Source organism: Micropterus dolomieu, linkage group LG15, assembly GCF_021292245.1.
Source record: "Micropterus dolomieu isolate WLL.071019.BEF.003 ecotype Adirondacks linkage group LG15, ASM2129224v1, whole genome shotgun sequence".
NCBI classification, from domain to species: domain Eukaryota; kingdom Metazoa; phylum Chordata; class Actinopteri; order Centrarchiformes; family Centrarchidae; genus Micropterus; species Micropterus dolomieu.
This window is the reverse complement of record NC_060164.1, coordinates 11,458,901-11,471,961: the sequence shown is the minus strand read 5'-3', so window position 1 is coordinate 11,471,961 and position 13,061 is coordinate 11,458,901. Positions and strand designations below refer to the sequence as shown.

The following is a 13,061-nucleotide window of genomic DNA, read 5'->3' as shown; positions in this document are numbered from 1 at the left end:
TACCTCACATTATTCAAGACCATTTACACTTTAACCCACCGCTATAATATAAAATGCTGCTTTCATTTATGAATAATGTAGTTCAAGTAGGCAACTACTCGACTATAAATATTTGTGCTGTGCTAATGCCATTTGCATTACACATGTCTTGGATTGTTTTTAGCTTGTTTTATTTTTCTATGCTTCAAACAAGTGTTTTATAGGTGATTCTTAATGCAGCTTTGCAATAAATATTTATTGAAAATAAAGAGGAAAGTTATTTCCCTTGATAAATCAACAATTCAACAACTTCTTAATGTTTTCTTTGTTGACTTGTGCCTCCACTCAGCTGGGGAGAGAGTTTGGGGTAATATTTCCTCATTATTTCTCGTCATCCTCTGCTGGAGACTGTGCTCCTCTGGAATATCCAATTTGACTTCTTCTACAATATGCCAAAATGAATTGTTTATGGAGAAAAATAACCCCTCTGTTGAATTCACAGTCTTTTTTCCCCTCATGGTTTGATTTGACATGGGTGAAAGCTGTTAGTGAATACCCACAAGGACATATGCTGAAAAGCATAATTTCTTTTCTTTTTATTTCCCCCCTCTTTTGTTGTAATTGAGTGCTCATTTATCATTCTATTCATCTTTGACTTTTGAGATCGTAATGAAAATACTCACTGATGTAAGTCTTTATGTTTAAGTGTATATTTCATCAACTCTACATTTTGTTGTCATAACATTTATTTTTGATTTTGTATTTCAGTGCATTCTGTATATTTATTAATAGTGACAGAAACAAAGTGTGTTTTATTATTTCAGGCTGTAAACTCTGTTTCAGAGCTGCTCTGCTTTGTGCTGTACAATATGGAAATATCAGTAAATATCCCACAGTAATTGGTCTTTGATTGAGCAGCTGCTCAAAGAAAGGTGGTTCTTTTTATTTTCTTTTGTAAGGCATAGCACAAATAAATAGATGTTCATGTTGATATTGTTTACAACAGGTGCAGGGCTGCAATCCTATCAATCAAACATGAAAAAGCCCTCTGTGGCAATATTATTTTCTATTAACGTATCTGGTCCATTAGTGGCCTTAGAAACAATTTGTTTTCAGCCAAGTACAGATGCATTATGGCATCTTCGATTTATTGCACCAATCCAGCGTGCCACCCAAGCTTATTGCCCTGTGTGCTATTCAGTATTTTTTTTGCTTAAGGTACAGTGCTCTTTTCTCCATGGAACGTCTCCTCCCTGAATGAATGCCCCAGGCTCTGTGAGTGTTGAAAGAAGTCTCATTATTGCGGCAATGTGTGGATAGCCCCTCTCTCTTTGAGACTCCGTTTTGGAGCATTCATAAGCCTTTTTTCTAAGATTTTCTCTGACATGTAAGCGTTGGAGCGTTTCCCCTTTGGGCAAGGCGGTGCAATGCTTGATTCTCCTGTCAATGTTTCTGATGCACTCCATGTAACCACTGGTCCTGAGACTCCATTACTTTAAGTGCCTCGTGGGGAAGAAATGTTCGCAGCCCCTCAAATTCTTACTTGGTATGCTGCTGTTTTGAACTGTAAAGACTTAGCGGCTTTGCATGGGGTGAGAAGGCATTTGAATAATATGTTTGTGTGCATTTTGTTAGAAGCAACACGTTTCTTGGCCTGACTTGAAGATTAATGCAAATGCTTTGATTCTGTTTTACTCATCAGCCTTCTTTTTGACAGACTAAGCATGTCCTTGTGTTCATCCCTGCTTGTTTTTTTTCCATCTTAGAGGAAATCATGCAGCAGCCAATCACCATCATAGAAAAGGTCCATGTAAAAACGTAATATTAACATAAAATAATGTAGTTTTTGTTCCTGTGGCTAAAAAGAGTTTTTATACACTAACTGTTATGATCATGTTTATGTTCACCAAATGAAGTGAGTCTAGTTGTTATGAATAGAAATGGTTATTTTCTGCATCTGCTGCACCTGTTTGTTTCCCATTGAATGAGTCCACCTTTGATTAGGCATATCTTTTCACCCTCTGGGTGCCTTTAGTGACCCACATATCTGACCTCTGATTGTAAAAAGCCTCTTTCCTCTCTTTTGAAATCTTCAAAGACATGCGCTTGTGCCCCTGTTGTTGACAGAAAGCTGTACAAGCACACAATGCCTTCTTCTTCGAACACTAACACACAGATGGCTTGTTTGAGTTCTATTTTGATGAGATGTCAGTATGTCTTTCATTATTCAGTGGCTTGGGATTGAAACTGGAAATCCAAAGTAGACTGTTTCTACATCAACTACCAAAGCTGCTTAAAGACATGACTTGATGCCTGACATTGCTGTTGTGTCGGTGACATTTATATCATCGAGAACCTGATCTTTATGAGTCTCTGGACAGATATAATGGTTGCAAAAAGTGTACACTCGTGTTATGGCATTTGTACTAATCTCACTAACTGTACAACACACTCCATGAATACACAGTTCTACTTCATTTTTGCTGTATTTGTACTCAGCCAGAGCGTTGTGTCTGTCCTCAGGATACAGGGGTCAGAAAGGAGAACGAGGCCAGCTTGGTCTGGGGTTACCAGGAGATCCAGGAGTCATGGGGCCACCAGGTGAGTCATAGTTTGGACACACTATGTGATGAATCTATGTGTATTGAAGGATGTGGTCAAACGGACACTTGAGCTAATGGTTGAGCAAACAAAGGAAAGGAAAGAGTGAGACTGTGGAAGTCAGAGACATTTCTTTAACTTCACACTTCTAAAAAAATAACTTGAAGCTGCACTTTCAATATTTTTATATTATAACAATGGATCAAATGACTTAAGCAGACACTATTTTGATACTGATCCTGTAACAAAAAAACGATTATTCGTTGTGATGAACCCACAGAGACTTATCAGTACCCTCAGTTCCCCTCAGGTCTATGGAGCATTTTACGCTCATTGTTTTGTTTTTATGGGCTGCAGCGTTACTGTTTTGGTTTACTCTCAACGCTTTTATCAACATTGTTTACAGTCACAGCAGATGGCCATTTTGCTAGCGTAAAAGATTGTGATTAACCCATTATAAGCTACCTGCCCAGCACCAAACTGCAGACAGATTTACCGACTAGCAGGTGCACATGGTGGAGCCTTATACTGCTAAAAAGACAGATATTTCCCTCAGGAGTTGGTGGAGACCAAAACAGAGCTAAACAGAGAGTGAATATTGGACATACATTCATCTGGTGGAAACAGAACTCCAAATGAATGCCAGTGTTGCTTCATTTCTGTTATAATATGTCAATGTTGTGTTTATAGCTTCTTGCACTCTCCCCGCACCCCCACGGTGACAAAAACAAAGAAATGACTGCTGTTTTTAATCTTACTTCTACCACTCAATAACCATCAGCCATAGACCAGTAAAACTTTGGGAGGTACAGTATTTGTGCCTATATATAAGAGCACTTCTGGCGGTTGAGCCACTCATGCTTCAATTATACCACATTTGTCACGGAATGACCAGGCACTGCATTGACAGCCCTGCTTCCTCTACATCCACCGCTATTTGTCAGCTTTTCTTACCTGTCCACTGAAAGGAATTCTATTTCAGCCTTCATTTAATATCCCAGCATGTTGGAGATAAATACAGCTCCCAGATGGCATTGTGTTTTTTTAAAACTCATGTGCCACTGTGACATGAGTGGGACCCCAATAGAAGACAAAATGCAGCAGTGACGTCCGTTCTGTCAAATACGGACACAGCTTGACCTGAACTAAAGTTGAGCACAACCCAAGATGTCAGCTTGTCCCCTGCTCCTGTGAACTATTAAATGACTCCCTATACTCTGATGGAGCAATGAGAAGTGGGATTACCTCACTGACGTAAAGGCTGTGACAGTAGGAGTCTATCACTGAACCTAAAGTCACTCATCCTTTCTATGTATGTGCATAATGCATGTCTTGGGCAAAGGGAACTTGGCTGTAGCTCCTCTTGAGAGGACAAATCGCGGCTGTTGAAAGACATCATCTCTAGAGGGGCCACAGTGATAGGAAGCACAGCTGCTGGGGTTTGACCTCAGATGTATTCACATATTGGAAAAAGTTGGAAAGTACTTGAACAAACTGCTACAGTATGAATGTGCTGAGCCACTGGGCTGGTTTTCCCTGAGCACTTACTGTAGATTTAGAAGTCTCTGCACAACGGAACATATCTGTCACTAGGCCATCGTAATGAGGGACAACTTGTATCGCTTGAATTCCACAAAGATCAGATTCCCCCCTGGATCACCCACAGGTTCATGGAGACTGGGACATACAAGACACATACAGGAGGTTCACATAACTCAGTCTTATCAGCTTTGCAATCAGGGAGCAAAAGCCACAACGTCAGTGTTGTTGATTCTCAGGGGGTAATACAACTTTGGAGAAAAGGCTGGGAACATCTCAGTGATGAAAACTACTAATAATTTTAAGTAACTTATGACGAAAGTGACCACAATGTCCATTTGACATCTTCACACTCAAGTCTTTGATACACCTGATGTTGGTGTCGCTAAGTCATGCCAGCCTGCAGTGCATTAGTTCTGTACTGGAGCTTCTTAACAGGGTTGAGCTAACAACTGGAAGTAGCCACCAAAACTTGCAGCCTGAACACACAGATTTAACAAATTGGGAGTGCACTTTTGACGACGAGTGTTATTTGGTGCACCTTTGCTCTGGTATTGACAGCACAAAGCACCAAAGCACTGTGGACAGTTTGTGTGTGAGCAGTTAAGCAGGAGATGGATGTGGCAGTGATGAAAAGGGCAAGTTGTGTTTTCAGAGGGAGGAAAAGGACAAGGCAGTACCTGTGATTCCTTTTGTGTGAAGTATAGAGCAGGCAGAGCTCACTGGAGCTGACTGATGTAATGAGCACTCCTGTCGCTGGACTGCAGTGGAGGGTTCTTTTCATAGACTTACAATGATACATTAGAATGAAGTGTTACCACTGGTTCTTGTGTTTGTTTGTTGTATGGACAGCACATCAGATAAAGGGAGGCAATGTTCACTGCTTTGCCACTTCAGCAAGCTGTTGCTAAGTAACATGAGATACTAATATCTCATCTGCTATGATGACCTCACCATATTAGAGAAGGGAGCTATGTACTAAATATGGAGTGGATATAGGTACTATGGAAATGACAAATGTATGCAAAATCACATAATCATTGGTTATTCGTTCACTGCAATAAATGTGTTCCAGTGTTATGTTATACATTCTTCTTTATGATATTTTGTTGTAATTGCGGTTCTCTTTCAAATTATTAATCTAAAGATTAACATACAACATTTTGTAAAGTGATCAAACTAAATAAGGGTGAAAAGTAACCATTATTTTCATTATTGATTAATCGGATGGTTTTGTTTTTATTGCTATAATTTATGAAATGTCAAAAAAAAGTGAAAAAAAGCACATTAAAGTCCTCAATGCCCAGGGTGACATCTGACCAACAGTCCAAGACTGGACTTACCGGGCTTTCAAGACTCAAAGATTTAATCAATTTAAGTCCATATAAAACACAGAAAAGGAGTAAATCTTCATATTTGAAGATTTAGTCGTTCAGATTAGTCGACTAAATAAAATGAACTTATCATAGCTGAAAAACTATGTTATAGTGACAGCTTTTTAAATTACCTCACATCTGATTTGGCATTTCTGTACTGCAGTTATTTTGTTACTTATCGGTCGAGATAAACACTGATATCTGCAATGAGCTAATATAGGCTGATATAGCAACCTGATTTATCAGTCTAGCTCTAGTAGAAATAGCTGTGGTGGATATAAAGTAAACTGTAACTTTAACCCGTATAATCCCACACAGTCACATTTTTTTCCGTTACCATCATTTCCAAGAAAATAGTCCTGCATGCAGCTTTTCACAAACTCCTTTTCTAACTCTGTACAGCCGGTCTGTATGGACAGTGTATGACTGAGTGTGTTTATGTGAGGGAATGTGTGGCTCTGCCAAACCACAGCTTTGAGTTTTATCACTAATGAAAAGCTCTACTGAACAATGATAAAGTACAGCCCGGTGCAGGAAATAATAATGTCCAATTCTGTGTCAAGGCCCTCCTGGGATCACTTCTCCGGGCCCTCCTGGCTCTCCGGGGCCCCGTGGACCTCCTGGGACATGTGACCCCAGTGACTGCCTCCTTCCATCCCTATGAGCCCAGCAGAGCAGCTCAGGCTGGTTCGAGGAGGACAGGCGTCCGGCTCAGTGCTGCATCCACAGAGCAGGAGAAGAACGGCCTCTCTGTGTCTGACAGCTCCCTCAGCTCTGGTTAATCGGACAGACTCACAACTGACCTCTTTTGTTCACTTTACAATAACGTTTAGATGCAGTCAGGATTTTGTTATTTCTTTTTGTTTTTTTCCCGTCGGCTTTCTTTTGTTTGTTTTCACATCCCCTACTGTGATGTAATGCATTCCTTGTCAACTCTCATTACGTCTTTCAAGACCATGAAATGACTTGTTTAAATGCAGTCCTGTCTGAAAACATGATCTTAATTATTTGTTTGCCTCCTTAATGGGCATGGCTATTCACTCTTCTGTTCTTATTCAGATAAGCCAATGTGCTGGCAGAAGGTACATCTCGTGTGAGTGTGTGTGTGTGTGTGTGTGTGTGTGTGTGTGTGTGTGTGTGAGAGAGAGAGAGAGAGAGAGAGAGAGAGAGAGAGACAGAGCGAGAAAGAGATTAGCTGAATGAATATACTTGTTTTATATGTAGGTGTGAAACAAGACAAAAGAAACTCCTTATGCAACCAAAGTGCAGCAGATGTGTTTGATATATGGAAATTATTTATTTTTAAGCGTGTTCTTCAAGAATATATTTAAAAGATGGTACTAAATAATAATTATAGTAAATGTAGCACGGATTTTCTGTAATATTATTGCGATGTTGGATTAATTTCTGGATTACTGAGAGATTTGTTATGAATTTATCGCTCATGACATATTGCATTGTGCATGATAATAATTTTGTTAAAAGGAATCTGCGGTATAATCATTGACAAAGATGCCTTCCCATTTTCTGTAGGTTTTGTGTCTGTACTGAGCTTTGCCATATCTTTTTTGATTTTTTTGTCTAAAACACATCCATCAAGAGCAGATTTTTTTTTTCCACATGACAAGAATGTACTTTGAATGTTGTTTATGTTTAACGAGTGTGACTCACATTCACCTACTTACTGTTGGTTTATTCTGTAAATAAGTTGGACGAGTGGGCTTGTAATGGGACCTGACAATATAATTACATAAGCAAGTTGCCATTGCAATGACACATCAAGGTTCTCACTTTTGTTATCAATCATACATCGCTGCAAATATTTAAGATCTTTGTGTGTGTATGTGTCTGAGAAGATGATTATTAACATTTAATTGTTTACAAAGTGTTGTGTATGATGATTCCTCTGGTTTGTTGTATGTATATTTTTGATTTCGAGCCACACAAAGGAAATCGGACTACTACACTACAACGTCAGATGTTTTATATTGGTAAAACATGTACTCATACATGTACTTGAACTTCTTGTTGTTTGTTTTAATAGCATCATGGTCTACATCCTGTTTTTCTTTCACTTGCTGACCAGCGCTGTATGTCGCTATGTATCGTATGTTTTGGGGTGTCTCATGACTGGAGTTTTGATTTTTTTTAATTTGTTATGACGGGTTTCAGAGTCATTGTTATGTTTTAATCTCAGAAGGTTTTGAGTCAGCTTTATTTAAACAAGCTGTCTGATATTATCATATCATATTATCATATGTGAAAGGATGAAAATCTTACGTACCATCACCCTTTGCAGACAAAAGTTCCCAGCATTGAAACTTTGGATTGAAATGAATGCCCTGTTTGAAGATTTTTAAAAGGAAATGTAAAAATTGTTCATCCAAAAATGTACCTAAACTTTATAATCACTCTAAACAAGTACCTTTTTATATAGAAGAAAAACACAATTGGCGTGTAGTTTATATCACTTCCCTCCTCCTCATCATCATTTTGAGCGCTGTTTAATGAGAGTTTGACTCAAAGGCTTTAATTTTACTTTCAAGTGTCCTGCTGTGATTAATGTTTGAAACGTTCTGTGGGCGTATCTGAAATTCTGTGACATTAGGAACCCAGCCCTATCTGTATTTCATTCTTTAAGATCTGTTTGACACTTTTTTAAAAGCTCATGCTTCTCATACACATGTGAATTATAACTCACATCTCACTTTGAAGCTGCAGAACTTTTTTACAGATATTTTTTCTCAGTGTGCAGGCTTGGTTTTATCTCTGTTAAGTTTTTATCAGTGTGAGTGGGTCTAATTTTAGATGGGTAATGGATCAGATGTGTGCAACTGACTTCATTTGTGAGTTGAAAGAGCCCCCTGCTGGACATGGATTTATTTTCTCATTGCTTGTAATGTGAATGGAAAACAATCTTTCTTTGGGTTATAGGCTACATAAAACCCCCTCCTTCTATTGGCTTCTGTCCTTTCATCACACTAATTTTCATATTCGGTTTAATGGGTTCCCCTTGGAGACAGTAATGCCAACCTTGACCAAATTAAAATGAGACGGCATCTGCAAACTAATATGATCCAAACTTTTTGTTGCACTGATGGGGGCAACTCTCTGCGCATATTGAATTTAGCTTAAATTGATATCAATGTGCACCGGTTTGTGACTTCAATTTAGCTAAACAGTATGATAACTAGGGAGGACACAAAATGGCTGCTGATGTCACAGCCCACTTCACTAGCAATTTGGTGCTGGCCATGTTACATGGCTCCAAGTTAAAATCCATTTATTCTAAGTGAAATTGTCAGATGAAAGCAAACTGAAAGGATGGAGGTGTTATAGGTTGACACATCCTTCAAAATGAAATGCTGTTATACATCTAAAACAATAACATCAGTTTTATACATTCACATATTTCATTATTGCTTGCTATTTTTTTCTTTTTACAGTAAAGTAAGTTGATCCTGTTGCCACATATAATCTAATCTTGTAAATAAGCTTGTAATAAGAGGGAATATGGATCAGCCCCTCAGCATGGTCCCTCGGATTAAAAATGTCTGCCTGCTGCTCTCACTGTAACTCCTCTCTGCTCCTTTATAAGCTCATGTCGTGCTGAGTGACTTTAATGTGTGTGTTTTTAAAGTCTTTGATTCATTGAATATCTACCTCAGTCTTGGTTTACCACACATCTACATGATTAGCTATTTTGGAAAGAAAAATATCACAACACTAACTGGTGCCTTAAAAAAAAAAAAATGCTTAAAAAAAATAAGCAATTGAGACCTCATGTGTAAAAGAAAACCGATATTACTGTCCTGGAGGTTGACATCAGTATCAGTCAGTTTACCGGACTCTCGATAAAGAACATGGGCATGATGTCCCTGTTGTGGAGGTTGATCCAGTGTGAATGTGGTTACCAGGTATCAGAGGTTAAACTTTACTCTTTTCTTTGCACCATCTTTGATTCACACTGATTGTTGGCATCTGCCTTACACGTGTGCAATAAATGTTATTCAGTGCTTTATTTCTTGTGTTCTTGTGTTGTATTTTTGAGCACTAACACAGCCTGGATTAAACTTTATTGTACTTAAATTATTGTTCCACATGAGATTATGTTTTGAAAATTAAGTTTGTGTCCTGTAAGACATTGTATTACATGTTTCTTTGTCTAACCAAATATATATAAAATATATATGACTTATCCTTAACCTATATATTTTATTTGAGTTTCGAAGTTTATTCCTGACCTTGGAGACTGCTTTTGACAAAACAATCTCACCTCAAGGTCCATTCAGTAGCTGTCTTGGATCTTTCAATCACATCACATGATCTTCATCAGTTTGCTCAGCTGTCATGAAAATGTCGATCAGATAGAAAAGTATGTTTAGAAAAGATGAATATTTGACATTTCTATAATGAGTGAGGAAACTCCATACTAAATGGACCTTTAGGTTAGACTGTTTTGTTAACTGTGATATAATTGATTTTACACAGTATTTGGAAAAACAATTGAGGACTTGTCATTTTGCATTTGTTACAAAATATTATATAATCACAGAATGATACCAGTGTACAGAATAAATTAAATAAAACACTGCATGTGTTGTTTTCTTTTTGTAACATCAATGAGGGTCTCCCTCATCCCTAAAATATATTTTCATATATGCACGACTGCACTCTGTTGTCATTCTGTACAATGAGAAAAGAAATGTCACATCACGTTGTTTTGTAGGAAATATAATTAACCACAATTCAAACATTTTTTTTTTACAGATTTACAACATAAACTGAAGTCAGTGTGACTTGATGACAATTTCATCCTCTCTCCTTTTTATTTTGAACTGCGGGGCTCAAAAGTCGGTCGGACATAAAGAAATGTATATAAAAAGCGTCGGTTTCAGCAGGTTTATCTTTGGTACATTAGCATATACAGAAATAACTGAAAAGGGCACTTACACTAAACAAAGTCCTGATCCCAGTTTGCTTAAGGGGGATTATTTGATATGTTATGTGAGAATGTGGAGGAGCTTTTATTCAAGAAAACTGTGTAAATCAAGAAAAGAAAGAGGAAAATGCAGGCAGAGGTACAAGGAGAGTGGGATAAACAAACATTACTGCTCATTTCATAACGTCTCAGAAATGTGAGCACACCTATCTGAAAATATCAAAATATCTCTCAGGTAGAAAAACACACCAGAACAAGATAGATTTTTGCAGGACATAAAAATTTGTGTGTGCTGGTTTTTTCTTTTTACAGCTTGAAGAGGCTGGCTCCTTCTGATGGACTTGGCACAAAATATGTTCACAAGACTAGAGGTTAATGGATCGAAGGCGCCACATCAACCACAGCCCCCTCTGGAAGACAGTGTGGAAAATGTTGTGTGCTCAGAGGAGCTAATCCAACAGTCATTCTGTCTCTGCCAGAGTGGCTCTTAGTTCCCTGCGGGTCCCTTCACATCCAGAGACTGGTGAGCGGCCCCTGCCTGGAGGTTGCAGGCTGACGGGTCACAGTAACCATTAGGACCAGCTGCTCCGGGAGGTCCAGGTACACCAGGCTGTCCAGGAACGCCAGGTGGTCCCCTCTGTCCATCCCGACCATCCTGACCGTAGCCAGGTTTGCCTGGCTCACCTGTGATCACAAAATTAATTTTAGGATTCTTGTTGCTAAATTTAAATGATCACATGTTTTCGTGTCTATCTTAATACAACAGGCACATGCCTTTATATAGACTGGAAGTGTTTTTGATTGTAATGATTACAGCGACAGAAAACTGTTTGAATGTACATATGAGAATGTAGATATTGTTTTGAGACCGACTTCTACCTACCATTTAAGACAGAAGAGCAGATTTAAAAATTTTAAATTGACTCACCAGGAAGTCCGGGAGCTCCTGGCTGACCTTTAGGTCCTCGCACAGTGGGCCCTCTGGAACCTCTGTCTCCCATTTCACCTGTAACACAAAGACAAACATATTATTGTTTTATTTCAGAATTGATTCTCTCACATCACTCTAAAGGGCCACACTTGTCACTACTTTCATTACCTTTGGGTCCTTTCACTCCTAACATTCCTGGTGGCCCTTTGAGTCCTGGAAGGCCTCTTGGTCCAGCCTGCCCAGGGAAGCCATTGTCACCTGGAGTCCCAGGAGGCCCTGGAGGTCCAGGTTTTCCAGGCAAGCCAGCTACACCAGACTCTGGCCTCCTTAAACTAGCAGCTAACTGGGCCAGCTGTTCTGTTGGGGCACAAAAGGAAGACAATAATGAACCTGATGCAAACTGGCACCACGATGAGATAACATGTTTCAGTTGAAGCTGGCAATTATCAAGGGAACTTCAAGACATAACACTTTGTGATAAATCATGAGGTAGCACAAGAAGGCTAATTTCTGAAAGCCCAAAGCAGCGCTGACAGAGGAGATGGTACAACAGCTCTTGTACTTGAGTTCAGAGTGAAGAAGAGTGAGGTGAAACTGTGGTCAAGATATCCCTCGAGCTTCTCCTGTTTTCCAACCTTTTTCCATAGAACCTCAGTAAATTGAGCAGAAAGGAGATAATACTCTTTATATCTAGCAATCAGCGACAGAAAATGTATGTACATCGTGCAAACGGAACTAATATTAATCTCCTGTGGCTCCTTGCTGCATGGTATTTTGCACTTAAGATTCCAGTTTCCTGGCTCCTGATGAAAATTCATGCAGCCGTTGCTTGACTGCTCTTTTTTATTTTTTGAGATTTCCTTTCCAGGCAGACTCTTTGCTTGGAGCAGTGGAGTGCAGGTCTGCTGGAGGTGAAATTAATTTTTCAGCACATCGGGTATAAAAAAATCATGAGTGTAGGAGATGAGTTGTGGAGACATAAGAGAAACAGAATGAAGAGAACAGAGGTTGCGACGCTCAGAGAAGAAATATTTCATCCATCAAATAAACAAAGACTGAAGCTTATTTCATGTTTTGGTTATGAGCCCTTCCCTTTCTGAACTTCAGAGGACTCAGAAACCGCCCAGATCAATGAGACAATGGTGGGGCAGCTCCATGTGTGGTTGTGTAATGAGGCAGCCTGCGAAAGATTAAAGTCATAAAATGAGGCACAAGGGAATGATAAATGGGGTCAAAGGCCCACCAGTTCTTACCTTGCATGACTCGCATGCAAACTTGCTTGATGTGCTGATCACTTGGCTCTTTACCCTGGAAGGAAAAATGGTGACTTAATAGATTTCATGACAGTGTCAACACCACACTACTATTATCAAGTGAAAACAGCACTTCTCCTGTTCTACTGACTTGCTTTCACAACAACTGAAAGATTCCTTTATCCTCTTTTGGGTGTTCTTGGGTTTCTAAAACCTGTTTAAAAAACTCAAAGTGCACTGTGGTGAAGCTAAAAATGAGCCTTCCTTTCTCCTCTCCTGGAAAGTTGACATTTTGGAGGTGCAAGGGTTTCCCCCTTCGACAACAAGGGCACTGAAGTTCACTTGGGATTTTACCAATCTCAATAAGGAAAATGCTGTTTTTGCTCCCCTCCTCTGCAGGGATGTCAATTCCTGATTCACTGAAGACTGAGGTGGGTGCT

At 39.2% G+C, this 13,061-nt stretch overlaps 2 protein-coding genes across 6 annotated transcripts in view; one reads left to right on the top strand and one right to left on the bottom strand.

The window, feature by feature from the left end:
• The window catches only part of LOC123984532 (collagen alpha-1(XIX) chain), a 95,680-nt gene extending 86,529 nt beyond the window's left edge, over positions 1–9,151 (top strand). Inside the window, exons 47-48 of the mRNA XM_046071458.1 lie at positions 2,503–2,580; positions 6,059–9,151. Of these exons, the coding sequence (XP_045927414.1) occupies positions 2,503–2,580; positions 6,059–6,159 (179 nt within the window). The 3' untranslated portion in view covers positions 6,160–9,151. The remainder of the gene's footprint in view (positions 1–2,502; positions 2,581–6,058) is intronic.
• Positions 9,152–10,299: 1,148 nt separating this feature from the next.
• The window catches only part of col9a1b (collagen, type IX, alpha 1b), an 18,983-nt gene continuing 16,221 nt past the window's right edge, over positions 10,300–13,061 (bottom strand). For all 5 annotated transcript variants that reach the window (XM_046071461.1, XM_046071462.1, XM_046071460.1 and 2 more), the window contains 4 exons: positions 12,622–12,676; positions 11,537–11,725; positions 11,366–11,443; positions 10,300–11,121 (listed from right to left, as the gene is read on the bottom strand). In XM_046071461.1, coding sequence (XP_045927417.1) covers positions 10,925–11,121; positions 11,366–11,443; positions 11,537–11,725; positions 12,622–12,676 — 519 coding nt within the window. In that variant the 3' untranslated portion in view covers positions 10,300–10,924. The remainder of the gene's footprint in view (positions 11,122–11,365; positions 11,444–11,536; positions 11,726–12,621; positions 12,677–13,061) is intronic.